Source organism: Myotis myotis, unplaced genomic scaffold, assembly GCF_014108235.1.
Source record: "Myotis myotis isolate mMyoMyo1 unplaced genomic scaffold, mMyoMyo1.p scaffold_m19_p_10, whole genome shotgun sequence".
NCBI lineage: Eukaryota > Metazoa > Chordata > Mammalia > Chiroptera > Vespertilionidae > Myotis > Myotis myotis.
Genome location: NW_023416314.1, coordinates 53,851,731 through 53,879,580, shown reverse-complemented (window position 1 = coordinate 53,879,580; position 27,850 = coordinate 53,851,731). Strand labels below are relative to the sequence as shown.

Here is a 27,850-nt window from a genome sequence, read left to right as displayed (position 1 = left end):
AAAATAGTTGTAGAACTTGTTCTTGTAAGCTTGGTGAAACTTTGGCTCTCGGTCCTTTAGGTATTCTGACAAGTGCCTTGCATGAAAGATCTACCTGAGGTAGACTCAGCTGGCCATATTTTAATATCAGGGTTCAGTTAGCCTTCTAGTTGGATTCAGTGCAAAAGTCCACCATTAAGTGGCATCCCAGAGTGCTACTAAAGGCTGTCAGCTGCTGGGCTTGCCAATTCTTACACCTTGTTCTGTAAGCATGGGGATGCCAGTGTGATTTCCAGCCAAATCTATATGTCTGGAACTCTACTTATTTCAACAATGGAAAATATTTGGCCAATGCATAAGGTCTCTAATGCAGATTCAGAGAATATTATTTAGAGCTGACTATAGGTACCCTGAAGTGTAGACTCTTGATTGGGGTTTTTCAAAGGCTAACTAATTGTTCTTAGAATGTGATTTTTTTTTGAACACTTGAAATGTTAACTAATTGCCCCTAACTAATGTATGTATATGTCTCACTACCTACACTGAAGTATTTGAAAGTAAATTGTAAAGTATCCTGAAATTTACTGGAGACAGTTATTTTTTTCACAATTAGATAAAGCATAATAAAAAAACTTTCTTTATGGCTCTTATCACAGTTTAAAATTACATATGCATGCAATATTTATGCCTATCTTACTCTTAGACAGTAAACTTAATGAGGGTGCCATGTCTGTTTTATTCACTATTTATTTTCAGTGCTTGGTATAATGCCTGGCATATATAGACAATTAATAAATACTTGTGGACTATAGTGTGTGGGGTATGGGGAAGTCCCGTACCCAAAAGTATGTTTTCTAATAGCAAGACTACAGTTTGCTTGGTTCTCTTGTAGAGCTATTATTCCTTTGTTTCTGTTATTTCCTACCTGTATACTGTGTCTTGTGGTAACCATTACTGTTATACCCACAAATCCTACAAGAAAGCAAATTTTGTACTTTCTTTTTGAGTACATTGGTATCACCTTCCCTTCTTAAACAATGCTGTTAGGCTTGTGTCCCAGTCTGTTATCAGTGAAGGGATAGGGGATGAGGGATATATAAATTACAAAGTATCAGCTCTTATCTATTCCCTAATCACCACCCCCAATCGAATCTAGTTTGCTACTCCTAAGGGATCTTTCCAAGTTGAATATCAAGTTTAGTATCAAAATCATGATCCTATATCTCTTTATTCAGGGATCCTCTAGCCTCTCATTTTTTCTCCTTTGGCTCCTGAAGGCAGCCTTCTAATTTTACTTACTTTAGACTAGGATTCTGACCATATTTTCCATCTTTGTGACAAAGATCTGGCTCTAATATTGGCAAAATGTTTAATATTTGTGTTAAATATCAGTCTTAGTTTCATTGTTAAATGGTACAATTTTTAGTACTCTTGGGTACATTAAAAAAAATGTCCCTGATCTCAAGGTTATATTTTGTTGGAGAGATATGGTTTATTTCTACAAAAAGTTTAACAACAATAAAAAAGTAAGAGTTGTGACAGTGCAGTACATGATTAATGCCCCATGATCAGGGTTGGCAAGAGGTAGTCTGGGTGCAGGAGGAAAAGCAATTGCTGTGAGCCATCAGAGAAGGACTTCAGAGGTGAGTACAACTTCTGATCCTTGAGAGGTGGCTAGAATGAGAGCATTATAAGTTGGGGAATGATGCCTGGGTGAAGCCAAGAAGCAGAGATTACCAGTGGTGTGTAAAAAATAGTAGTAGCTTTGAGAGAGTAAGTGAGATATATGAGCAAAGGATTATAGAAAGAGCTGATCAGAGATGAAGAGAACCAGAGCAGGAACTGGAAAGGAAAGTGGACCAAGAAAGTGCAGTGTCCCAGAGTCCAGCGAGGCAAGATTCTGGAAAGAAGGACAGCCAGCAGGATTGGCCCTTGCTTAGGGATCAAGAAAAGAAACGAGGAAGGGTTATTGGTTTGGCAGTTAGGAAATCTTTTTGAGAATGCAGTCAAGAGGAATAATTTGGATTCCAGATAACAGTTGGAGAGGATAAATAAGAGAGGAAGTAGATTTTGGGAGGCATAGAGAGAAAAGTCTAGGTTTTGGAGCCAGAGGGTTCTTGGTATAAATTCTGACTCTTATGCATTCATGCTGAATGGCTTTGGGCATATATTTTCATGTTTCTGCACTTCAAATTAAAAAAATAAATACAGACAACACACTTACCTTGATGAGTTGCTACAGGCTTAGATAATTTAAGTAGAATCTTCAGTAAAGCTCCTGGCACATAGTTGACTGGGAGTTTCCAACCTTTCTTGCTCACACACAACTAAGAATATAAAAATATTACCATCCCTTAAAGTAGCTCACTGGAGCAGTGACTGGTGGGGAGGTGCTATGTTTAGTCTTTGTTTTAAATGTTTCCCTGTCATAACACATGGGAAGTTTAGCAGGTTTAACAAACATCAGGAAAGATACCAGCCTTTTTTCTTCTTTTTCTAGAAGATATTTAGCATATATAATTGAATTTTTCCCAGTGGGCATTATATAACTTTTTTTAGCAGTTGTTAGAGACAGAAAAGAGGTAGGTTTCAGGACTTGATTGGCTGATACACTTTTATATTTTCTTTGTACAGGCTAATTTTACTTTGATAGCTAATATGAGGGTCTGAATGCAAGGAATTATATCATAAACTGTATCTGAGCAAACTAGAATTCTCTTGATTCCTTCCTTTTTTTCTTGCAGTGAGCATTGTGTGTTGACTTGGACAGAAAGAGGAATTTATATTTTCGTTCCTCAGAACGTTCAGGTTCTTCTTTGGAGTGAAGTCAAAGGTAATTATATTTTCCTTTTTTATGTAACTTACAATCTCATGCTTATGAAAGATTGAATTATTATAGGAGGATTCTTTTGTAGTGTAAGATGTAAAAAAACAGAACAAGCTGACATTTCTTTTAAACATTAATATCATAGATGTTTCCCTTTGTAAGGTAGTTCACAAGCATACATTTGTGAATTTATATTCAGTTATTTATTTCTTCATGCCTTTTAAACTTTTAAATATAGTTTTTATTTATTCTTAAATATTAGTAACTACTGTTTAGAATTGAATGGGTTAATTCCCCCCCCCTACTTATCCTGAATTTTTCCTCCTATTGGAAGTCTTGCTTTAGCTCCTGTTTTGTGTCTCAATAGTTTGGGGTTCAAAAAGTCCTTATGGGAACAATCTCCGTATTCTTTTGGTTAAAACCAGAAATGTAAGATATTTAGCTTTTTTAGCATTGCTTCTCAAGGAGTGTATTTGACTTTTGGTTCATTTTCTGCTTTGTAAAAACATAAAAAGAAAGAAAGCATTACTTACTGATTCTGATCAGCATTGACTTCTTTTGTGTGTGTTTTTAAAAAAATATATTTTATTGATTTTTTACAGAGAGGAAGGGAGAGGGATACAGAGTCAGAAACATCGATGAGAGAGAATCATCAATCAGCTGCCTCCCGCACACTTCCCACTGGGAATGTGCCCGCAACCAAGGTACATGCCCCTGACCGGAATCGAACCTGGGACCCTTGAGTCTGAAGGCCGACGCTCTATCCACTGAGCCAAACCGGTTAGGGCAGCATTGACTTCTTATGGATTAAGTACCGTAAGGGTATCCCATGAAAACTAATTTGTTTATTCTTTTTAGACTTTCAAAAATTGACATATACATTGTATATGTTTAAGGTTGTACAATGTGTTGGTTGGTACGTTTATACTATATTGCAATATGGTAAGATCACTTAAGGTCTATCTCTTACAACTTTGAAGTATATAATATAGTATTTTTTACTATAGTCACAATGGTGTGCATTGGATCTCTAGAATTTATTCATCTTCTACCTGCATGTGTGTATCCTTTGACCAACATACCCCAATTCCCCCACAATCCCAGTCCCTGGAAACCACCATTCTACTGTTTCTATGAGACCATCTTATTAGATTCCACATAAGTGGTATTAAAACTAGTTTTTAAAGTCCTTTCGTGATAGTTTACCATTAAGTACTTTCATGATATTCTGTGTTTTTTTTTTTTTTCATAAACTGTTTGTTGTTTTACATAGTATGTTAAAAATCCATTACTTGACACTAGATGATAACTCTCATAAATGTCATAGTCTGGTCTCTAATGTAGAGTGTCCTCTTTTAAAGTCCCAATTCCTTTTCACAGAAAATAGCATTTTAAAATAGGACTTTGGATCAGAGAGATATGTTTCTTTCTCTGTTTCTTTTATTCTTGTTCTTTTTAGAATAGTGTCTAAAATATTATTTCTTCATTGAAATGAAAATATAAAAAGATGAAATTCAATCAAGCCAAACCTAATGAAAAAGTAAATTTATTAGAATAATTTCAAGCCTTGCAAAAATGGAAAAGGAATATTTGTTTAACATCTTGTGTGCTCACCCACCCTTTGGTTTTTGTAGATATTCAGGATGTGGCTGTCTTCAAGAATGAGCTGTTCTGTTTGCATCTAAATGGGAAAATCTCACATCTTTCCCTCTTATCTGTGGAACGCTGTGTGGAACGCCTGCTAAGGAGAAGCCTTTGGAACCTGGCTGCTCACACTTGCTGTCTGTTCCAGAATTCTCTCATTGCTGGCAGAGTGAGTCAGAGAGCTTACATGTTCTTCTGGGCTGTTACAATCATCCTAGCGTGCAAGATTGTGCTACAAAGTTTTTTGGCTTAACTAGCCCTTTCTATTTGACCTATAGATAAAGCAGCAGTAAATTCTCAAAGGAAGCATGACAAATAAATCTAGGGGCGGGTGGAGAGTAAAAAAAAGGGTATACTTGCCATTAAAAAAAAAATCAAGCCGAGACCGGTTTGGCTCAGTGGATAGAGCGTCGGCCTGCGGACTGAAAGGTCCCAGGTTCGATTCCGGTCAAGGGCATGTACCTGGGTTGCGGGCATATCCCCAGTGGAGGATGTGCAGGAGGCAGCTGGTCGATGTTTCTCTCTCATCGATGTTTCTGACTCTCTATCTCTCTCCCTTCCTCTCTGTAAAAAATCAATAAAATATATTAAAAAAAAAAAAAAAATCAAGTTTACTCACAAATTTATTTGAATTTCAGACTTTTTTTTAAGGGGGATGATTGTGCATACGGTAAATCCTAATTAAAGTCTTAATTCCTAAGGTAATTCTCATTAATTCTTTCATTTGCTTGTTAAGCCTTTTTAAAGCACTTCGGAGGTTTATCTTATGTTAGACCTCTTTAAATATATGGGCCATTTGAATATAGATTTAGTTACATGTAGTAGGCTATTCTATTAGGTTTCTACTTACCCTTTTATTAGGGAAGAAAATCATTGACTGTAGATAAATTGGAGCACTTGAAATCTCAGCTGGATCTCACAACCTGTAGTGATTTGATTTCTCAACTAGAAGAATTGATCTTAAAATTTGAACCTTTGGATTCAGCTTGCAGCAGTAGAAGAAGCTCCATTTCATCACATGTAAGTATTCTCACTTTTAAAGGGTTTTTCTGTACAGTAAGATTTTCTACTTTAGGTTGTACTCACCTCTAGAATCCCAAAACTTGTCTTTCTTTCCATATAGTAGATTTTTGGAGGGGGGTCAAAGGGAGCTTTATGTTAGCTGCTGGATAGCCCTATGAAGCCTTCGTTTAGGTTTGTCTTGGAGCCACATTTTGTTTTGTCATTTTTTTTAAAAAAATATATTTTATTGATTTTTTTACAGAGAGGAAGGGAGAGAGATAGAGAATTAGAAACATCGATGAGAGAGAAACATCGATCAGCTGCCTCCTGCACATCTCCCACTGGGGATGTGCTCGCAACCCAGGTATATGCCCTTGACCGGAATCGAACCTGGGACCTTTCAGTCCGCAGGCCGACGCTCTATCCACTGAGCCAAACCGGTTTCGGCTGTTTTGTCATTTTTAATTATATTCTTTTTGCAAATGCACCTCAGAGCCTCCAACACAGTTAAGTTGTTCTGTTCCTAATATGCGATTATTTTAGATTCTTCATGCTAATTGGAGTCTCAGTGCAGCTCAGATTTGCCTCATTCAGTCCCCATTCTCACTGCCACGCTTTATGGAGACAAGCTAGAAAAATATGGTAGCATGATTCCACTTAGCTGTAACCCAGCTGCCAGGAGCCTAGACCTTGCTCACCAGTTTGTACTAATAAGCCATAAATGTTATTATTGACTTGCTGCTTTTACCATTGATTTTTCTCTTAAAAAGCTACGTTGTGTTATAAAGGAAAGTTTTACTTTGATTTTTTGGAATTCTTTTTCATTTTTAGGAAAGTTTCAGCATCTTGGACTCTGGTATTTATCGTATTATTAGTAGTAGAAGAGGCAGTCAGTCAGATGAAGACACTTGTTCCCTTCACAGCCAAACCCTCTCAGAAGATGAGAGACTTAAAGAATTCATCTCACATCAAGAAGAGGACCAGCCAGATCAGTGTTGCAGCTCACACGGAAATGAGGGTGATGAGTGTGTCTTTTTATATATATGTATTTTTTAAATATTTTTACTGACTTTTTAGAGAGAGAGGAAGGGAGAGGGAGAGAGAGAAACATTGATGTGTGAGGGGAACATTGATCGGCTGCCTCCTGCCTGCCCCCTCCCAAGGAATGAACTTGCAACCTGGGCAAGTACCCTGACCGGAAATTGAACCAGCAACCTTTTGTGCACTGGACAACACTCAGCCAACTGACCCACACTGGCCAGGGTCTGAGTTTGTCTTTTATTGGTTGCAGATGTGAAGCACTAATTTTCTGTCACTTTTATTTGCCTGGATTATCTCGTGCATAGAGTTTCCTATAAGGTGTTAATTTTTATTATGTTGACAGACTTTCCATCTAGACCTGTAGATCTACTCACGAGTAGAAGAGTGGATTTGTGTGTAGTTGTTCCCTCCCCCTCATGTTTAGGATAACATTGATAAAGTACCTAATTTTAATCATGCATCAAAATGCTGGAAAGGTTAAGAAAGGACGTCATTAACCAAAGGAACAGGGCAATTTTATTCTGACTAACCAAATTATTTTCCATTAGGACTGAAAAATTACTACAATTTTGGGGCCATTGCCTACACTTTTTGATGTTTGAGCATTCCTGTGACCGAAGTGTTGAGAAGAGATTAATAGAAACTTTAACTTCCTTTTTGACTTGTGGGGATTCAGGGTTAGTAGGAAAATGAAGGTACCTGCTTGAGTGTTTTATATGTGGACCATCCCATGCATCTTGTAAACCTGTGTTCTGCTCATTTGTATCTGGGTCAGTTGTGTTTTTGGTATTGAATCTTTCATTTCCTTTGGTTTATTTATTTCAGAATTTCTTTAAAGGTTAAAAAACTCCCATATGATTAGATTTTGTTTCTTTCCCTTGATTTAATTCATCAGACAGTGTTTCTCATGTTCCAGTGACGTTTGAGACAGATAAGAATGAAACTTTTCTCCCCTTCGGCATTCCATTATCATTTCGTTCTCCATCTCCTCTTGTGTCTCTTCAGGCTGTCAAGGAAAGGTAAACTAATTAGTCTTGTCATTTAATCCCATTCTGGTTTTACTTTCTTTGTCCCCTTAGGTACTTTTGTGCTGAGAATGGAGAGCCATTTTATTTTATTTACTAGAGGCCCAGTGCATGAAATTTGTGCATGGGTAGGGTCCCTAGGCCTGGCCGGCAATCAGGGCCAATCTGTGGGGCGACCGGCGGGGTGATCAGGGGCCCCCACTGGCACCTGCCTTGGCTGGTCTGGGGCCTGTGGGCTGGGGGCAGCTCCAGCATTGAGCGTCTGCCCGCTGGTGGTCAGTGTGTGCCATAGTGACCAGTTCCACTGGTTGTTGCACTGTTTGGTCGATTTGCATATTAGACTTTTATTATATAGGATTTTAAAAAATGCTTTTAATGATTTTACAGAGAGAGGAAGGTGAGAGGGCGAAAGAGAGAAAAACATGGATTAATTGCCTCCCTGGGACTGAACCTGCAACCTGGGCATGTGCCCTGACTGGGAATTGAACTGGGGACCTTTCAGTGCATGGGACAATGTTAAACCAACTGAGCCACACCAGTCAGGACTGGAAAGACATTTTAAATGAGAAAAAGTAAAGTCTCTAGGTTATTTCTCATATCACCTGTTATATGGAGCTGTTAACTTCTCATTTCCATCTTGGGGAATTTAGCTTCCCTCTTTGAGTAGCTGGATATTTGAGTTGTTATAGATGTGGTTTTTTAACCCACAGACAGCAAAAGTTTAAAAATCTGGTATTTTTCTCATCCCTCAAAGAAACAGTTTATATATATCATTAGTCATTGCCTTTTCCTTTTTCTTTTTTAAAAAGATTTATTGATTTATAGAGAGAGAGAGAGAAAAAAAAACCCCACGTTGATTTGTTGTTGCACTTATTTATGCATTCATTCATTGAATCTTATATGTGCCATGATTGGGGTTTGAAACCTTAACCATGGTGGATGGGGGGCGGGTGCTCTTACCAACTGAGCTACCTGGCCAGGGCTATCATTAGTCAATTTTTGATCCTTTCTCAGTTTGTGCTCAGAATTGGAGACTTCAGAAGTCTTTCTAGCTAATACATGGGACCAAGATTGGCATTTGAGTTTGAGAGAGAAGACTTTGTACAACTACTTAACTGTTTATCTGTCTTACTGGATACAAATTTTGCTTATCAAGAGGAATATGTTGTGACTAGTTGGCAGCTGAGTTTCATGAAGAAATTTATTAATTTTCTGGCTAGGGTGGCGCAGGTGGCCATATGGCTTTCTTTGCTTAAATTGACAGAAACATCACAGACTGGAGTTGAAGACCTTTTCTTTTTTTTTTTTTTTTTTTTTTAAAAAGACCTTTTCTTTAGCACTTAAGGCAGTTTAGTAAATGAAGTGAATTCTTATATTGTAAATTTTACGTGGACCTTATGTGAAATATATGGTTGATTAGGGAAGTTGCTGTAAGCAGTCAAGCGGTCTTTCTTTTATTAAGTCCAAGTTGCCTTTCTGGGACTAATAGAAACATAGACAACTAGGTACTGAATTTTTCATTTTTGTTAATAATTAGATTTCTTTTCATGTTAGTTTTTTGGTATTTGACTTCCAGTGTTTCTAGCTTTGTACGTAAAACTACTGAGAAGATTGGCACCCTTCATACAAGCCCTGATCAGAAAGTGAGACCAGAACCCAGAGGTGATGAACAGTTATGTGAAGAAGATGTGAGTCCTGTCACTTGCTCAAAGGAGGAAGACACAGAGTAAGCTCTTGCATATAAATCTGTGTAAATTCTGGAGGGGTCATCTATCAGTGTGAAGAAAACCATAGGCTATGGAAGGTATATATATGACCCTGCTCATTGTTGATTGCTAAGGTAGCTCATAAAAATGGTGAATACCACAACCCTGGCTGGTTTGGCTCAGTGGATAGAGCATCGACCTGCAGACTGAAGGGTCCTGGGTTTGATCCCAGTCAAGGGCACATGCTCGGGTTGTGGGCTCGATTCCCAATAGGGGGCATGCAGGAGGCAGCCGATCAGTGATTCTCTCTTATCATTGATGTTTCTGTCTCTCTCTGAAATCCATAAACATATATTTTTTAAAAATTGTGAATACCTCAAATTAAATGTTGGAAAATGGCATCTACCCATAGCAAATCTGTTAAGACGGTTTTAATTTAGCACAGTTGTATCTATCTCCTTCACAATTTCCTCCTTTCCAAATCTCTTCCAAGTTTTGGGATGTTAGAGAAGGAGTATTAAATTAAGAGTAAGATGACCAAGGATCTAGGCCTTGTCCTGGCTCTGCTTCTGACTAATATGTAACTTTGGGTAGGTCAGTAATATTCTCTAGCCTATAAAGTGAGAGCATTGGTATTGATGTCTTGCCTTATACTTTCTTATGATATGCTGGTGGCATAGTCCTTGTTCTGGCACAGTGTGAAGTGCCTTGTCTATCTGGTCTCTGCCTTATTTCATGGTTCAGAGAATGCTCAGCACTCATTCAGGAATTGAGAGAGAGACCCATAGGCCCAGTGTGTCTGGACAGTGAGATGAAATAGAAGGCGTGTTATTCTCAGAATAACTTAGTGAATCTACATATACTTATAGAAGAAATGTACAGATATGCCTAGGCATTTTAGGCAGCCCTCAGCCTGACCTTAGCTCACCTTTCCAGCCTCATTTTTAAATTTCAGTCCTGTGGGAGAACTAGGTATGTATACTTCACTGTCTTTCTTTGTGTCGTTTTCTTCTACTTGCAGTATTTCTCCCCATATTTTCTGACACAAATACCACTTCCTTAGGAAAGTTTCCATTGTTTGCCTAGTCAGAAGAATTACTCCTTTTTTTGTGTGCTTTCATAGCACAATGTATGTGCTGCTCTCTAGCATTCATTTTATTCTCTTTTAGATTATAGTTATTTGCATGCATTTCTTTTTGACTTGAGCCATTGACCATTTTGTATACTCATCTGTTTATTTCATTTAACATTAAGTACAATACCTGCCACTTATAAGCACTTAGAAATATTTGTCTAAGGAAGCTATAATCCCATCTAACTCTTTTCACTCTCTTCTAGGGGAATAAAAGAAGTAACTAGTCAACCTCCAGAAGAAGATAAATTCCAAGAGCTCAAAATAGCAACGGCAGAAGCAATGTGAGTATTTATGAAGGAGGAAGTTTTATAGTGAATGGGAATGACTTTTTGGGATCATCACTAGTGGTCCCGAGACAATGTGGGGCAGAGGTAGTCTCATTTGGAATTGAAATTTGAGAATTAGTATACAGTTAATGTTCTCTGTATTGTTATGTTGCCTAGGTAGTTGTTAAAGAGTAGAAAAGTAACACTTGTATTCCAGATTAGTATGCTGTATTCATTAGGTTTATTTAGCAAGAAATAATTTGTTTAAAAAAACACACATAAAACAAATTTCATATTTGTTTGTCTTGTATAGGACCAAGCTACAGGACCCACTGGTTTTATTTGAACCTGAATCTCTGAGAATGGTTTTACAGGAGTGGCTTTCACAGTTAGAAAAAACATTTGCCATAAAGGACTTTTCAGGCATTTCAGGTACCTGCAACTCATCCACAACATCGAATGAGGATGTACTATTGTTTGATGAGTCAAAAAATGGAATATTGGTTGAAGATAATGAAAAAGAAAAAAGGGACTCTTTAGGCAATGAAGAAACTGTTGATCACAAGGCATGTGAATCTGTAAATAGTCTGAGGGAGCCCTTGGATGACCTCTTTCGAGTATGTTCTCCATGGAGCATAGCAAACGGTCTCTGGAAGGACCTGGCTGAATTGACAACATTGTGTTTAGAATTGAATGTACTGAATTCTGAGATCAAAAGCACAAGTGAACATGAGGACCACACTTTGCAAGAGCACTCTTCTGAAATTCTGGCTTGTCAGTTCCTAAAGAAGTACTTTTTTCTCCTGGACTTGAAGAGAGCAAAGGAGAGTATCAAGCTTACTTATGCAAACAATCATTGTGTTTGGGATACTTTTATCGAAGGATTGAAAGGTAATAGTCAGATTGCCTTACTAAAGGTAGAAATTGATATAGAGCACCTTGGCATTTTTGAGTTGAAAATATAAGAATTAAGTAGAAAATTACCTCTGTTCTGGTTAACCTCGATTCTTTTTTACACTCAACTTAATTTTTAATAGTTCTTCAAATATTGCTTTAATTTGCATCCGTATCATAAGAAATTAGTTTTCTTTCTTTCAACCATATTTAGAAAGTGACAGCAGTGTTAGAGAAGTTGGGGTTAAAGTAAGATTTTTATAATTATAGATATATAAAAATGAAAAAATCCCTCTGAGTAACTTACTAATATTTAGTAATATTAGTAATGTTTACCATTTATTGAGTACTATTGTGTGCCACTATTTTTGCTAAACACTTTCCAGGCATTGTTTCGTTTTGTCCTTATAACAGTCTTCAGAGGAGATGGTGAGGAAACAGGCACAGGGAGATTATAATCATTAAGTAGGTTACACTGCTGTACTATCTCATGAAATATTAACTCAGATATTGCAGAAGTTTATTTCTTATATACTAGTTCAAGGCAGATGTTTCAGGTCAGTAGGCAGCTCTCTTCCATATGGTAATCGAGAGTTCCAAATTCCTTTCATTTTTTTTGAGTTCCATCCTCTCTTGGGTTTGTGATTGAGATTGGGTTGTTACGTGCTAGAGAAAGCACATGGAGGGTCAAACATGCTCTTACTTATAGGCTTGGCCTGGTGGTCGCTTACATCTCTTCTGTTCACTTTTCATTGGTAAGAATTCTATCACATGACCCTATTTAACTGCAAAGGAGACTGGGAAATGTAACCTATCCAGGTGTCCAGAAGGAAGAGAATGTATGTGGCCGAAAAGCTTGTATGTCTGCCTTGGAGATTTGGTTGACAGCCAGCAGTCTTTCTTTTACACTTGATTGAAGGTCACACTATTTGTCATCCTCATGTAGAAACCAGCTCTCATACTCCAGAGACCATGCATGCGCTTTCTACTGCATAGGCCCATGTTTTTGAAGAGGTGAATTTTTTAAATTCAACATTCTGCTTGAATCAAAGATGCCGTCTGTCTTATACTTGGTTTATTTATTTATTTATTTTTAATTAAATCTTTATTGTTCAGATTATTACATTTGTTCCTCTTTTTTTTCCCCCCATAACTCCCCTCCTCCCAGTTCCCACCCCACCCTCCGCCCTCACTCCCACCCACTGTCCTCATCCATAGGTGCACGATTTTTGTCCAGTCTCTTCCCGCATCTCCCACACCCCTTTCCCCCCCAGGAATAGTCAGTCCATTCCCTTTCTATGTCCCTGATTCTATTATAATCACCAGTTCATTCTGTTCATCAGATTATTTATTCACTTGATTCTTAGATTCACTTGTTGATAGATGCATATTTGTTGTTCATAATTTGTATCTTTACCTTTTTCTTCTTCTTCCTCTTCTTAAAGGATACCTTTCAGCATTTCATATAATCCTGGTTTGGTGGTGATGAACTCCTTTAGCTTTTCCTTATCTGTGAAGCTCTTTATCTGACCTTCAATTCTGAATGATAGCTTTGCTGGATAAAGTAGTCTTGGTTGTAGGTTCTTGGTATTCATCACTTTGAATATTTCTTGCCACTCCCTTCTGGCCTGCAAAGTTTCTGTTGAGAAATCAGCTGACAGTCGTATGGGTATTCCCTTGTAGGTAACTGAGTTTCTTTCTCTTGCTGTTTTTAAGATTCTCTCTTTATCTTTTGCTCTTGGCATTTTCATTATGATGTGTCTTGGTGTGGTCCTCTTTGGATTCCTTTTGTTTGGGGTTCTCCGCGCTTCTTGGACCTGTAAGTCCATTTCTTTCACCAGGTGGGGGAAGTTTTCTGTCATTATTTCTTCAAATAGGTTTTCAATATCTTGCTCTCTCTCATCTTCTGGCACCCCTATAATTCTGATGTTGGTACGCTTGAAGCTGTCCCAGAGGCTCCTTACACTATCCTCGCATTTTTGGATTCTTTTTTCATTTTGCTTTTCCGGTTGGGTGTTTTTTGCTTCCTCGCACTTCAAATCATTGACTTGATTCTTGCGCTCCTCTGGTCTGCTGTCGGGAGTCTGTATAATATTCGTTATTTCAGTCCGTGTATGCTTAATTTCTAGTTGGTTCCCCAATATAAGATCGAGGGTCTTATTAGTTTTCTTGTAGATCTCATTAAGTTTATCAGCGGCTTCTAAACAGTTCTTGAGAGACCTTAAAAGTGTGGTTCTGAACTCTATATCTTCCATTGACAATTTTGTCCTGTTTCTTTGTCTCCGCATTTTGTTATGCTTCCTTGGTGCACCCCCTAGTGGTCTTTGTTCGCAGTCTTATAGTTAAATCTTGATTGTTGTAGCTAATTCCAGGGAGGGTTTGACCTCCAGGCCAAGTGGCTATGAGAATCAGCTGTGTCAGCAGTGAGAGAACTTCTGTCCTCTAGGGAGGTGCTAATCTAGCCTTTGCCTGAGGCTATCCGGCAAATGCCTGTGTGCAGGGCTTGGGCGGGGCGGGTTGCACAGGATCAACAGGGTGGGCCGGAGAGAGCAGTTATGGCGGCTCTCAGTCCTGTCCCCAGGGGCTCTGCCTCTCTGAGTCCCAGCACCCGCTGCAAAGCTCAGAGAGAAAGCTGCTCTCGCTCTGACCAAAGCCAGACAGTGCCGCTTCTCCCGTTTGAGTCTGGGTCCCTAAAGACTCGCCCGGATCTGGAGCTCAGATTCTGCGACTCCCTCCCGATTGAAAACGCCAACCGCGCCCTCCGCCGCCAGCCCGCTCCGCGCACTCCGCACCTCAGAATTTGACTTCAGCACTGTGCCTCCTCTGAGTGTCCGTATGCGTTTCTCTTTCCTCCTAGTTGTAGGACTTCCACTCAGCCAGCGTTCCTGTGGTTCTGGGTGATGTCCCTTCCGTTTTTTGGTTTCACTTTTGAAGTAGTTGTTCAAAGCAGCAAACTCCGGCGTTAACCTATGCCGCCATCTTGGTTCTCTTTATACTTGGTTTAGACTTTAAACACACTTTTCATTTATTAGTCACAAGACAAAATACATTTTTATATTATTGACTTAAAGATCTTTTTGTTTTCTAGAAAATGGATTTATAATATCTGCTTCAATTGATATTTAGCTGTTAAAAGTATAAGAAATGATTTCAATTTCTTTTTCTGTGTTGAGGCAGACTTTTATTTGCTATGTATGTTTCTATTATGTAATCATATCCAACCCTGGTCACAGGAAAATAACAGAAAAGAATCTCTTCAGCCTGATTGGTTGTTAACTTATTACCAGAGCTTCCTAGAGCAAGCCTGGTAGTTAGTTTGAGATTATACACTGCTTGCTTGAATTTAGGGTTATGTTTGGCTTAGCTTCCACCCAATCTAAAGCTTACCCTTACTTCCCAAGCTTTAAATGATGGCCTCCTCCCTGAATTACCTTAAGTACTTATTGCCTGATACAGTCAAATAGGAAATAATAAAACTGAGAAGAAATGATTTTTTAAAAAATCAGAAATTGAATGTTGGTGTTTTAGAAATGGGTTGTTGAACAGGCTTCACCCTTGCAATGATGTTGTAATTATTGAAAACAGCCTTCTAACTACAAGTGGTTTTTAATTAGATCATAATTCACTTCATTTACCATACATGGCTTTAAATAAATTGGCTATTCTCAAAAGTCAAGTCTTTGTTCAGAGAAAGAAGTTTTTCTATACATGTTTAAGAAAAAAATAGGTCAGTCCAGCCAGTGTGGCTCTCAGCAATTGAGCATCAACCCAGGAACCAAGAGGTCATTGATTCGATTCTCAGGCAGGGCACATGCCCGAGTTTCAGGTTCCATCCCCAGTAGGGGGCATACAGGAGGCAGCCAATGATGATGTTTCTCTCTGTCCCTCTCCCTTTTCTCTAAAAATCAATAAAAACATATTTAAAAAATAGGTCAACATTTTAAAATTAATTTAATTAAATTGGAATAACTTATTTTGTTTCAAAAGATGGCAGAGGGGCACTGTTTCTAGAAAAACAGGAATTTGGCATTGATAGTATACATATATACTGTATATCTCTTTTTCAAGGGTAATAGAGACATATATTGGTGATCTCTTACTTTTTCTTGTTTAAAACTTGTAATATGCTTGGCCTCCCAATTTGGTTTTAAGGTTCTTAAAAGCAGAGTTCGTATCTTGTTCTTGTTTGTCTCTCCTGCAGTGCTTAATGAGCATAGGGCCTTGCACAGGGTAGGTGCATGAATCATGGTTGTTGAACCAATGTGTTCATGAATTAAATATTTACAGTTATGAGATGAAGGGAACAAGGTATGTTTTATCTTTCAGAAATGGCAAGTTCCAATCCTACATATATGGAGATGGAAGAAGGCGATCTACCAACAAAATTAAAATTAGTGGATGACTCGGTCCCTTTTGACAGTCCTTTGTTGATTGCTTATGCTACCCAGTAAGTTGTTGTGTATGTTGTTTATATGAACTAAATCACATGCATATTTTTTTTTTTTGGTCTTAATCTGTAAAGTTTTATTCAGTTGCATGTTGGTCAGCTTCTTGTTAGTATATTTATTTCTAATAAGTACTTAGATAATGTAACCAAGCTATATCATCTCACTGGAGTTGGAGACTAATATGTTTTGTTTTTAAATGCAGATTGTATGAGAAGTTTGGGGAATCTGCCCTTCGATCCTTGATCAAGTTTTACCCATCAATTTTGCCTTCGGATGTCATGCAACTTTGTCATCATCATCCTGCTCAGTTTTTGGCCTATTTAGACAGTCTAGTGAAATCAAGGCCTGAAGATCACCGGTAAGAAGGCGAGAATTACTAGTATTTGTAGACTTTTCTTTCTTCAGATAGGGTATTATCTCTCTTGTATAGCAGTTGTAGCATTTTTACTGTCAGCTGCCATAGAATTGAGGCATCTACAATGGAAGAGAAGGACTTGGGCAGTTGAAATTAGACTGAGGTTTCATTTTCTATCTCCACACAGCCCCTATTATTGAGACTGGCTATTCTTCCCACCCTGCACCACCACCCTTCTTCTTCCTTCGATTGATTCATATTTGCCATACTGACTTTTATTTCTCTTTTTATTTTTGGCTGTTTGGTATTTTCCTTATTATCTTGGGGCTCACCTGTTCATTTAAAAGGCTATTAGACTTTCACCAGCTTTTCTAGAAATTTTGTAGCAGAAGTTATTTTCAAGTTATTTTATTCACTATATGATTCCTCAGCAATGTTTTCACATCCCCACAATTTATGTTTCCTTTCTCAGCATGAAAAGTGGTGACTTTTCTCCCCTATTTTCTGTCTCTTAGGCAGTCCTTCCTTGAGTCCCTTCTACAACCAGAGTCTTTAAGATTGGATTGGCTGCTGTTAGCAGTGTCCCATGATGCTCCCCCAAGCACAAGCACTATGGATGATGAAGGAAATCCCAGGTATAGAAATCCTCTTTTTAAGCTCTGATGTTCCTTTGGGATGGAGCTGGTTTATTCACATATAGCATTCTGGGCTTACTTCAGGAACAGCTCTGGAAGAGACTGAGCCAAGTTATGGTAGTAACGAGATTGAGTGCACTTCCTAGTGGTTCTGAATATTTTTTAGTTATAGATCCTATTAAGAACCTGATTTCTCCTAGAAAAATGCATATCCATGCAAAATTTTGCACAGAAAACAAAACTGACCCTTTTAAGCTCTTTCATGGACCCATATTTAGAGCTCTTGATAACCAAACCTGTGTTAGAAGTGTTACATGCACCTCTCATAGACACCAGAGAGGTGTTATCGGAAAGCCCACTGAAGGAAGAGGGCTGTCCCCACCTCGATTCTTGTCTTGCTCATAAGAATGAATTCTAACGAGTGACTCCCAGATAATTGTGTTGTGTTAAAGTGAATTTATTAAGAAAGTAATATAAAAAGTAAGGCATGCAAATTTATTAAAGGAACAAGGCAAGCAAATATATCATTCTGCATAACGCAGGGATGGGCCCTCTTGGCTAATCCCAGGAGTTAGTGGGGTGGGGATTGAGGGCGGGGGGAGGGTTTGCCTTATATACTTTTTTGTCTATAGATTTTAAAACTCCTCTGCCAAATATCTTGGCTAATTTTTAAGGTCCCCTTTTTACTTTGTTTTGGCTTGCCCAGAATTTGTGAGAAGCACCTGGCAATTTTATCTTGCCAAGCCCCGAGACTGCTGGCTTTTCTGTTTAGGGAATGGGATGAGATAAGACTGCATTCTTCCTTCTTCTTTCTCCTTCCGCATTTCTCTATGCTGTCTTTGGAGACACATTAACCATTTGCTCTCAAATGTCCTTAGCTGGGGAAGATAAGGGCTTGTTATTTACAAGCTAGCTGCAGGCTGTGCAAACTGCTTGGCCTTATTTTAATTTTCTTGTCTCAGTTTCCCTGTTCCTCCTGCCCTGGAATTTTTGTAGTTTTTTGCTATCCTGTAACAGAAGGGAAAAAATTGTGCATATGTGCTTGTGTGTATTTTCTCCCCAGAAATTTCTAGACATACCTGATTTAGGATTTAAAAAAATAGAATTCATAAAAAATACACACTGATACTTATAATGTGTCACAAATGATTCTTGTATTTTCCTGCAGAGAAACTTTTTTTTTTTTTTTTTTAAAATATATTTTATTGATTTTTTACAGAGAGGAAGGGAGAGAGATAGAGAGTTAGAAACATCGATGAGAGAGAAACATCAATCAGCTGCCTCCTGCACATCCCCCACTGGGGATATGCCCGCAACCCAGGTACATGCCCTTGACCGGAATCGAACCCGGGACCCTTCAGTCCGCAGGCCGACACTCTATCCACTGAGCCAAACCGGTTTCGGCTCCTGCAGAGAAGCTTTAAAAGCCCCCAAAGACCTATCCTATATGCCTAAACTAAAGGTCTGGAAGGATATACAGTGGCTATCTGACTGGATGAAAGTATAGGCTTCTTTCTTTTGTTTTTGATTACCTAAAAATGTCTAATTTTAAATAATATGTAGGTATTTGTGATAGGAAAAATGTTTTTAATTTTTCAAAATCCAAGTAAAAATGTTTGAAAAATATAATAATGGAACAAATATAATTAAATTCTGCTCTTACCTATTAGATGACTAATAAGCATTTTGTAGAATTTATTTCCTATCTAATTTAGGGAGTTTTTCATTTCACAGGCCTCATTCACACTTGTTTTCCTGGGGTTACAGTCAGCTGATCCTTCATCTAATTAAACTACCTGCAGATTTTACAACCAAAGAGAAAATGACTGACATCTGCAGGTCTCGTGGGTAAGAGAATTTTCTTAGAAGCTGAAGTTAAGATTAGAATCATTTCAGTTAATAACTTTGTAGTAGTTAAGGGCCTGAATCGATATACTTTATCGTTTGCGAATACTCTTTGCTACAGGAAAGTATCTTAAGTAATAGTTAAGTACACAAACTTTTCCTTTCAATTTTGTGCACATTTTTTCATATTTGTGCGTATTTGTGGGTGGGGCCACAACATTAGTAACAGAGAAACAGAATTTCCAGAGGATGAGGCCCAGAAATCAGGATTTTAAAAAGATTCCCAGGTGATTTTAATGTGCAGCCAAGGTTGAGAACCACTGGCTTAGTTGCTAACCCCAGGCATATAGATGGTATTTAATTAAGCTCTAGACTGTGATTTGAATTATAATTGCTATAGGGTTGTCCAAATTGGGAGGGATCAGAATGTTCTCAGGAGAATTGCTAGTGAAGGACTCAGGGAGGAGTTGAAACTTTGGAGGTAAGCCCTGAAGGCTGGATAGGATTTGTATTTAAAAGGAGCCAGGAGGAGGGCTGGTGAGGCTTACGAAACAAGAATAAGGGCAGGAAAACCTGACATTACTTTTTATTCATACCACATATTAGTCAGTTACTTATTGGCTAGCCATGTTATCATATGGCTCCCCCTGGATTATAATCTTTTGAAGATAGGGACCTGTTTCTTCCTTTTCCCTTATAATGGCAGGTACTTGATACATGTGTATTTATTGATAATGAAGGATGAAACTTGCCAGGTGGTGGGTGATGATATCATGGAGGACCTTGAAAGTTGGTCAGAAGAATTTAGTCATCAGTAGAGACCTTTTAGACTTTTGCGTATGACATAAAAATGGAACTTTCTGGAAATCATTTTTGGTGTCATACATGAGAAAGGTTGGAGACAGAAAGGTCAGCTTAAAAGCTATGGCAGTAATTCATTCTTAACTGAATTGGTGATTAGTAAGGCAGCAAAAGGACCACATCCAAGGGACATTTAGAAGGAAAATGCAGTGGGATTTATAATACTGGATATAGCAAATGAAGGGGGAGATGAATCAAGGAGAACTTTCACATTTGGAGAAAATATGCTAATTTGTTTTGAATCTTTGCATTTATAAAGTATGTATATATATATAAAGTAATAATTGGTGCTTGGCCTTGAATGTCAGTATTTACCACTAGCTTTTATTCTTTTTTCTTATATACTCCAGATCAGGGCTGTCAAAACTTTATGGTAATGGAAATATTCTGCACTGTCCAATATGATAGCCATTAGCTACATGTGACCATTGAGTACTTGAAATATGGATTGGTCAGCTGAAGAACTGACTTTTAAATTTTATTTACTTTTACTTAATTTAAATTTAAATAGCCACATGCACCTAGTATCTTTTATAATGGACTGTGCAGCTCCAGATAAATTCACTGCCTTTTATTCCTTTCTTCAACTTTGGTTTCTTTAAAGTTTCTGGCCTGGATATCTTACTCTCTGTTTGGAGCTGGAGAGAAGAAGAGAGGCCTTCACCAACATAGTATATTTGAATGATATGAGCCTGATGGATGGGGACAGTGGTATGTAAATCCAATTTGTTTACTCTTGGTTGTATTTTAGAAGTCACTTCAGACCTTCAATAAAGAAATTTGGTGGACATTTCAGTGATCATGTATATAATTCTAGCTAGCTGTCAAATTTGTAGTTTGTTTTTTAAAATTCTGTATCACTTGGTAATTATCTATACTAATAAAAGGGTAATATGCTAATTAGACCAGGTCGACCGGACATTTTCCGGATGTCCCACTTTCTTCCGGACAAAGTCATGGTTGCAGGGGCCGAGGTGGAGGCGGTTAGGGGTGATCAGGCCGTCAGGGGAGCAAGCAGTTAGGGGTGCTCCGGCCGGCGGGGGAGCAAGCAGTTAGGCATGAGATCAGGCTGGCGAGGGGGAACAAGCAGTTAGGGGGGCAATCAATCCAGCAGGGGAGAGCAGTTAGGGGGTGATCAGTCCAGCAGGGGAGAGCAGTTAGGGGGTGATCAGTCCAGCAGGGGAGAACAGTTAGGGGCGATCAGGCTGGCAGGGGAGGGCATTTGGGGGGCGATCAGGCCAGCAGGAGAGGGCAGTTGGGTGCAATCAGGCTGGCAGGGGAGTGGTTAGGGGGCGATCAGGTCGGCAGGCAGAGGTGGTTAGGGGCGATCAGGCAGGCAGGCAGGTGAGCAGTTAGGAGCCAGTGGTCCTGGATTGTGAGAGGGATGTCTGACTGCCGGTTTAGGGCTGGTCCCACAAGGGGTCCCAGATTGGAGAGGGTGCAGAGGCCGGGCTGAGGACCCTCCCCCCCCCCCAGCACGAATTTCGTGCTCCAGGCCTCTAGTAAATATATAAGGATAGTGCATTTATGTGTTTGTCTAAGATCTGTCTCCTTTGCTGTAAGTCCCAGAAGAGTTCTTCATTGCACATTCAGTGCCCAGCATAGAATATGCCCTGGGTAATTAATGAGTCAATGAAAGAATATTGAAGTTAATTTTGTGACTTTTCCTTGTCATGAACTATTTATTCAGCAGATGTTCAGAAAATATCTTTGTGTTAGGGTGATGAGATTATGTTCTCTAATATTTGTATGTTGCAACTAAATGTTTTCATAAACTGTTTTGACTCTCTCCTATGTGCAGGCAGAGTACAAAGAGCAGTCAGAGCCAACATTTCTATGTTTTTGTGTGTTTGTGTAGGTTGGATCCCAGAAACCATGGAGGAGTGGAAACTTCTCCTACATCTTGTTCAGAACAAAAACACAAAGCCAGACCCCCAGAATTCACCAAATGGGAGCTTCAGTGATGGGCCTTCCCCTGTTAACCTGGAGAATGTAGCACTGCTGTTAGCTAAGGCCATGGGTCCAGATCGGGCCTGGTCATTGCTACAGGAATGTGGTTTGACACTTGAGCTGTCAGAGAGATTTACCAGAACCTGCAATATCCTAAGGATTGCTGAGAAAAGACAGAGGTAATACCTGTCTGTCATGCCCTCTCCATAGGTGCTTCGGGAATGTGGAAACCCAAGATTTTCAGAGGGGGATGGGACTAGAGAGATCATCCAGTCCCAACCCCTAACAACAGATGAGGAGACTGAGACTCACCTGTTGATTAAGGTGATTAAGGGAAGAGGCTAAAGTAATACTTTGTTCACAATCATGACCAAGGCAGTTTGGATTAATGTGAATGAATATCACATTAATGTGTACTCAGTTCTTTAAGAATATTATTGGTATCAAATACCTAATTGTCTTAGGTTTTTTGTTTGTTTTTTTTAGTTGTGGTCAAGTACAGATAACATAAAATTAACCATCTTAACCATTTTTTAGTGTTTGGTTCAGTAATGTTATGTGTATCCATATCATTGTGCAGCTTAATTCCAGAGCTTTTTCATCTTGCAAAGCTCTCTACCCATTAAACAATAACTTCTCATTTTCCCCTCCACCCAGCCCCTGGCAACTGCCATTCTGCTTTCTGTCTCTGTGATTTTGACTATTCTAAGTATCTAATTTAAATGGAATTATGCAGTATTTGTCTTTTTGTAATCGGCTTATTTCACTTAATGTAATGTCCTCAAGGTCCATCTATATTGTAGCAAGTGTCAGAATTCCCTTCCTTTTCTAAGGCTAAATAATATTCTATAATATGTGCATACCACATTTTGTTTATGCACTCATTTGTCAATGGACACTTGGGTTGCTTCTACCTCTTGTCTATGTGAGTAATGCTGCTATAAACATGATTGTATAAAATGTCTCTCTGAGACTTTGCTTTCAGTTTTTTGGGGTATGCCCAGAAGTGGAATTGCTGGATCATATGGTAATTTAATTTTTTGAGGAACTGCTATAACTGTTTTCCATAGAGGCTCACCATTTTATATTCTTGTTCACAATGCACAAGGGCTCCAATTTCTCTACATTCTTCAATACTAGTTATTTTCTGTTTTTTTTTGTTTGTTTTTTTTGGGTGTGTTTTTAATAATAGTTGTCCTATTGTAGTATCTTATTGTGGTTCTTATTTGCATTTCTCTAATAATTAATGATGTTGAGCATCTTTTTAATGTGCTTGTTGCCATTTGTATGTCATCTTGGAAAAGTACCTATTCAAGTGTTTTGCTCATTTTCAGTTGCACTATTTGTTTTTTTGTTGTATGAGTTTGTATACATTTTGTATATTAATCTCTAAAGATATATGATTTGCAAATGTATTCTATTCTGTAGGACAGGATGCCTTTTCACTCTGTTGATTGTGTCTTTCGATGCTTAGAGTCAGACAGCTTTTGAATCCTCTATTTGTAGTTTTTAAAGTTTCTTTGTAAAGAATGAACAATGAGAACTAAATTTACTTGTTTCTTTTCTTTGTGATTTCAGAGCCTTGATACAAAGTATGCTTGAAAAATGTGATCGGTTTCTCTGGTCTCAGCAGGCCTAGTGGAAGAAGATTCAACAGGATGTCATAACATTTTAAGGAAAATGGAATCATGCTCCTGAATCTTCCGAATGTGTTTGTTATTGAAGGAAAGGCACCACTTGAAAACCCTGCTGCCTTATTGGGAGTACCTTGGCCAGTGTCTGTAACCTCTGTATTTATGGCTTATCTGTGACCTCAGTGATTCTCAACCAAAGTTGAATCTTGAAAGGAATTGGTCCTTGTTTGCTGATATGAAGAGTTCTGTAATCAGAATGTGAATGCTCACAGCTATGCAGTCCTTACTAGTATTCTGAACAACAGTGTTATTTATTTCTTGCTTGTGGATTGTAGGAGCAGAAGTTTCTCATTGTGATCACACGAAGACAGATCATTTAATTGACAGGAGTTGAAATTTTTTTATCCTTGTCTAGGGCAGTTGAGAAATTACTGAAATATGACCTGGTGTAATGGAATTAATACAAAAAAAAGTGAAACACTGAAGACTCAAATTAGATATGTAAGTGAAATGGCCCCATATTTAATTTGAACTAATTTAAAATACATTTTTTCTAGTATTTGACATTTTATAATCTGAATTTGACATTTTATACAACTGATTAATTCATTACTGATAATGTTTTAACTTGAATTTTTCCTAAACAGAGTAGTTCAAAGAAATCATGCACTTTTAGAAATCATTTTTTTAAAGTCACAATAAAGAAAGGCTAAAACTAATGAAGACTGAAGCAAGTGCTTGTATTATTTAAGCCAAATACTAGATTGCGATTTGTCAGACTTCTATAGATATAACATGTTATATTAATAATAAATGTAAAATCTGATTGAAGTTTTCATTTGAATAGAATATAGACATGAAGTTTATTGTGAGCAATTTGTAGGAAGGTATGGGTTAGACTCAGTGTGGAGTAAGCAAAGTGTTGGGTACTTGAACGATTCACTTTTTTTTTTTTTTTTTTCATTTATAACACAGCCAGAGATCTATAGACAAAATTACTGTCATACTTTCACATGACATTTAGGTATGATGTAACCTGATGGGTTAAAGAGATTGTCAGAGAAAAAGTTTACAAAGCTTCTTAGAATTTTGAGAAACCTCACGATTCTGGGCAACAGTGTGTGGTGGCAGTAAGGGTGTGGGATGGTAATGGTGGTGGGGTATGTGTGTGTGTGGTATTTCCCCATACTAAGTTCTCCACCAGCTTTGTGTCCTACAATTCAAATCAATTCTTACACTATCTACATGGAGATAGCATCAGATTCTGTTGGTTAAGGGATGTTAAATAAAAACCTTTGTAGCCAAGAGCTATTCTGAAAGAAAGGGCTTGTTGAGCCCTGTGCTAGTCGGAAAAAGGACCCAGTCCTGGGACATATAGTCGATATAGTCAATACCACCAGTAGCAGGGCAGGATGTAGAAGATGAATATTTATCCGCAGTCTTGGAGCTGATGGAGCTTTTTTTTTTTAATCCTCATCAGATGAGTGAAGATATATATTTTTTTAGAGAGAGTGGAAGGGAGGGGACTAGAGAGAGAAACATTGACCTGAGAGAGACACATCAATTGTTAGCCTCCCACTCTCACCCTGACCGGGGTAGGGATTGAACCTGCATCCGAGGTATGTGCCTTTGACTGGGAATGGAACCTGAGACTCTTTGGACCGAGGGCCAGCGCTCTAACCACTGAGCAACCGGGCCTAATGGAGCTTTCTAAAAATGGTTTGGGGAGGGAAGACGCAAGTTGTTTTGAAAGAATTTATATTGGCTGTAGAAAACAGAGTTGGGAAAAGGTGAAGTGGGGAAAGTTCTAGGTTAGGTGCATAGTCCTTAAGGAAGAATTGTTTACTACTTCTGGGTTGGTTGTGGACAAAAGTCCAGAAAGTTTGTGCCTGGGTAAGCAGGATGCAGTGGTGTCTGGAAATCTGCTATTATTTTTAGGTAGCTGCTAGGAAGTTGATTCAAAGTTTCAATATGCATTCAGGAATGTGAATAGTCTTTGGTTCGTCTCCAATTATAGCTGTTAACTGAAAGTTGTCTCTTTCTCCCCCTCTCTGGCCACCTGTAATTTAATTTAGGTATTTCAGAATTTTTCTCTAGTCAGAGCTCAGTTTCCCAAGACTGCCCTCCACTTCGGACCCAGTCCCAAGTCCAGGTTGTTTACTGTGCTTCTGACTGGCTACAAGTCAGAGGTTCCCACAATTCCCTCCTCGTGTTTGATTAATTTGCTACAGTGGCTCTCAGAGCTCAGAGAAACATTTACTTACTAGATCATCAGTTTATTGTGAGAGAATATAACTGAGTAACAGTCACATGGAGTTGTTGCATAGGACAAGGTGTAAGAAAAGGGCAAGGAGCTTCCGTGCCCTTTCTGAGCTCCTCGCTCCCTGAATCTCCTCCACATGTTAACCAAACCAGACGCTTTGGAACCCAGTCCTTTTGGGTTTTCATGAAGACTGAATTGCATAGGCGCAATTGATTAAATCATTGGCCATTGGCGATAGAAATTCCGTCTCTAGCCCCTCTCCCCTCCCTGAAGGTGAGGTGTGTGTGTGGGGTGAGGCTGAAAGTGGCTGGTCCCACTGGCAACCAGCCCCAATATTAGGTGCAGTCTAGAGTCACCTCATTAACACAAAAACGACCTCTCCCTCAACTCATCACTTGGAAAATTTCTAGGGTTTTAGGAGGTCAGTTTCAGAAACTGGAACCAAGACCAAATATATGCATATTTCTCCTTACAACTCACAATATCACACCCACAAGCATCAGCTGGATTTGGGCTGTATGGATTATATTGAATGTGAGTCTACTAAGGTAGAGAGTTAGAGATCGCCCTTCACTGTCAGCTTTTGTCATTACAATGTGACTGTCCAAAAGACAACCCAGAGGAAATCTCGGAAGAAGGAGACATATATGTGCAGTCATTTCCCAACATATATTTCTAGAGCATATTACAGCAATCCTCATTTACCAGAAGGGGACAGAGGGAAATTTCTAGCATTAAAAAAAAAAAAAAAAAAAAAAAAATCTCACATCATCAGAATTCATTTTCCAAGGCAAACTAAAAACAAAAAACCCCTTTAGTTGAATATTTAAATTTGAACAGTCAATCTGGATATTAGGCAATGTTTTCAAATGCAACTTGTATCTGTGACTTGCTAAAATTTCTAGGCAGGCTGTGATTCATGGTTGCCTCACTTTTACTTTTGTTTATACACTGGGCCGCAGTTTAGGAGGGCTGCAGGATAGCGTAGTGGTGAGAGTCTGCGTTCTGAGACTCTGGCTTTGAATGTCCTGTCTTTTTCTGTCTAACCTTTGGGAAGTTATTTATGTTCCTCTAGGTTTCAGTTTCCTCATCTGTAAAATGGGGCTAATATTAGCACCCACTAATGAACAAGTATGAAGCCCATAGTACAGTACCCGGCACATAGAAAGTTAAGGTCAGAGATACCTAGTAGTGACCATTAAATGAGACTAAACTGGACTGCATAGTGACATGCTATATGGGTGAGAAATGTTAGCTGTTGTTTGAAAGGTTTAGACTATCATCATTTCACTCAGTGGTGATCAGACCCATGTAAATTATTTTACACAATTCAGAGAAAGTGGGAAGACCGAAATTGAAGTTCATACCTTCCTTGCACGTATTAAATTTATCACTGCCCTGGTCACGGCTCAAAACCTGTAGTCACCTTGCTACTTCCCCCTTCTCAGCCCTCCCTGCTGTTAAAGAGAAAACCAAAGACCAGGTCACAGAGCCTGAGCAAATATGCCACACCAAGGCCCAGCAGAGCTGCAGAGTGGTAACTGAGAGTGATACTAATGCCTGATTTTTTTGATTTTTTATTGATTTTTTACAGAGAGGAAGGGAGAGGGAGAGAGAGTTAGAAACATCGATGAGAGAGAAACATCGATTCATCTGCCTCCTGCACACCCCCTAATGGGGATGTGCCCGCAACCAAGGTACATGCCCTTGACCAGAAGCAAACCTGGGGCCCTTCAGTCTTCAGGCCGATGCTCTACCCATGAGCCAAACCGGTTAGGGCTAATATGCCTGAATTTTTATCATATCTCTTAATTAAGCTGAGTGTCTGATCAAAAGGGAATTGTTAAAGAGAAAGCGGCAGGCTCAAAAAGGCGCATGCTGCCAAATCTAGATTTTAATATTTGATCCAATTGTACTTTCAACCTCTCCTGGAAACATAATCTTAATCAACTAGTCTGGAATTTTCTGGTAACACCAAGGAGATAATCTGCACTGTGGGCCCTCTCCACCTCCCATAGAAATAGGCAATCTGCATGATGAAAACCCTTCCTGATCTCTTCCCCTAAAAAAGATGTCCTGGCCCACAGACTCAGTTGATTTTTTTCTTCTAACATTGCCAATTACTAGGTAAATCCTCTCAGTTCTATGTGGTGATATTTTTCCATTCTTTTGCCACCACCCACATTCCCATTACCTCTTGCCTAGACAGCTGCAGCAGTCGCCTAAGAACCTTCTTCACTTCTAAACACTGCCTTCCCACCACCACCTCTCAGTCTCAGCACATGGAAATGTAAGCAACCTTAGGGAGCATCCAGTCAGCTGATTGGCAAACCTGCTACA

General features: G+C 38.8%; 1 protein-coding gene across 14 annotated transcripts in view; it reads left to right on the top strand.

Moving 5' to 3' along the window:
- The window catches only part of HPS5 (HPS5 biogenesis of lysosomal organelles complex 2 subunit 2), a 38,995-nt gene extending 14,922 nt beyond the window's left edge, over positions 1-24,073 (top strand). For 10 of the 14 annotated variants that reach the window (XM_036325596.1, XM_036325598.1, XM_036325595.1 and 7 more), the window contains 15 exons: positions 2,724-2,812; positions 4,441-4,619; positions 5,312-5,470; positions 6,284-6,470; positions 7,389-7,512; positions 9,095-9,244; positions 10,563-10,640; positions 10,939-11,516; positions 15,846-15,966; positions 16,170-16,325; positions 16,838-16,957; positions 18,692-18,805; positions 20,268-20,374; positions 21,522-21,792; positions 23,192-24,073. In XM_036325596.1, the coding sequence (XP_036181489.1) occupies positions 2,724-2,812; positions 4,441-4,619; positions 5,312-5,470; positions 6,284-6,470; positions 7,389-7,512; positions 9,095-9,244; positions 10,563-10,640; positions 10,939-11,516; positions 15,846-15,966; positions 16,170-16,325; positions 16,838-16,957; positions 18,692-18,805; positions 20,268-20,374; positions 21,522-21,792; positions 23,192-23,252 (2,494 nt within the window). In that variant the 3' untranslated portion in view covers positions 23,253-24,073. Of the gene's footprint in view, positions 1-2,723; positions 2,813-4,440; positions 4,620-5,311; positions 5,471-6,283; positions 6,471-7,388; positions 7,513-9,094; positions 9,245-10,562; positions 10,641-10,938; positions 11,517-15,845; positions 15,967-16,169; positions 16,326-16,837; positions 16,958-18,691; positions 18,806-20,267; positions 20,375-21,521; positions 21,938-23,191 lie in introns of all 14 variants that reach the window. The other 4 variants (XR_004970447.1, XM_036325603.1, XM_036325599.1 and 1 more) reach the window with 4 other exon arrangements.
- Positions 24,074-27,850: the final 3,777 nt, after the last annotated feature.